The sequence below is a fragment of the Orycteropus afer genome, unplaced genomic scaffold, assembly GCF_000298275.1.
Source record: "Orycteropus afer afer isolate SDZICR_OR568_19922 unplaced genomic scaffold, OryAfe1.0 scaffold00006, whole genome shotgun sequence".
Taxonomy (NCBI): domain Eukaryota; kingdom Metazoa; phylum Chordata; class Mammalia; order Tubulidentata; family Orycteropodidae; genus Orycteropus; species Orycteropus afer.
This window is the reverse complement of record NW_006921593.1, coordinates 20,838,036-20,839,081: the sequence shown is the minus strand read 5'-3', so window position 1 is coordinate 20,839,081 and position 1,046 is coordinate 20,838,036. Positions and strand designations below refer to the sequence as shown.

Genomic DNA, 1,046 nt, shown 5'->3' with positions numbered 1-1,046 from the left:
CGGCGCCATGGAGGAGGGCTCCAGCTCGCCCGTGTCCCCCGGGGACAGCCTGGGCACCAGCGAGGAGGAGCTGGAGCGGCAGCCCAAGCGCTTCGGCCGGAAGCGGCGCTGCAGCAAGAAGTCCAGCGAGGACGGCAGCCCGACGCCGGGCAAGCGCGGCAAGAAGGGCAGCCCGAGCGCGCAGTCCTTCGAGGAGCTGCAGAGCCAGCGCATCCTGGCCAACGTGCGCGAGCGGCAGCGCACGCAGTCGCTCAACGAGGCCTTCGCGGCGCTGCGCAAGATCATCCCCACGCTGCCCTCCGACAAGCTCAGCAAGATCCAGACGCTGAAGCTGGCCGCCAGGTACATAGACTTCCTCTACCAGGTCCTGCAGAGCGACGAGATGGACAATAAGATGACCAGCTGCAGCTACGTGGCCCACGAGCGCCTCAGCTACGCCTTCTCCGTGTGGCGCATGGAGGGCGCCTGGTCCATGTCCGCCTCCCACTAGCGCCCGCCGCCGCCCGGACCGGCGCCAGGGTAGGTCTGCGCGGGGCGCCGTGCCTGCGGGGGCGGCCCACGGCCGCGTGGATGGGGCGCACTGGCGTGGTGGATTGCGGGGTGCGCAGCAGTTGGGGGAGCAGGGGAGCGCTGACGTCCGAGGGGCGCCCCCGGCCCTTCCAGGCTTCCGTGGCACTTGAGAGAAGGGGGCGAGGACCCTCCCAGCAGAGTCCCAGGGCACACTTTGGACCCCGGGGCGGTACCCGTCCGGGTCGTGTGGGCAGTGGGCCTCAGGGACTCGCCCAGGGCCAGCCAGCGGAAGGGCGATGGGGGCCAGCCCTTCTCGTCCCTGGAGCCGAGGCCGCCCCAGGCGGTGGCTTCCCGTCTTCCCGGGAGCAGCGAAGCGCGGCGGGCCGCCTCTCCCACGCTGCCTGCGCCGGGAGCTCCGCGTTTGCCCGCGCCTCGGAGGCAGGGCCGTCGTGTTTGCTCAAGTGGAGTTGCGGCCGGCAGCCCCGGCCTTGGCCCCGGAGGGCGGAAGACACTGGCTTCGCGGGCGGCGCCGGGCC

At 72.4% G+C, this 1,046-nt stretch overlaps 1 protein-coding gene across 1 annotated transcript; it reads left to right on the top strand.

Moving 5' to 3' along the window:
• Positions 1–7: 7 nt before the first annotated feature.
• TWIST2 (twist family bHLH transcription factor 2) lies at positions 8–490 on the top strand. The gene has a single exon (XM_007941518.2). It carries the CDS (start codon positions 8–10, stop codon positions 488–490), a length of 483 nt encoding a protein of 160 aa, XP_007939709.1.
• Positions 491–1,046: the final 556 nt, after the last annotated feature.

Bases quoted from the DNA above. Each gene is read 5' to 3' on its own strand.
- TWIST2 (XM_007941518.2), top strand. From the start codon at position 8: ATGGAGGAGGGCTCCAGCTCGCCCGTGTCCCCCGGGGACAGCCTGGGC.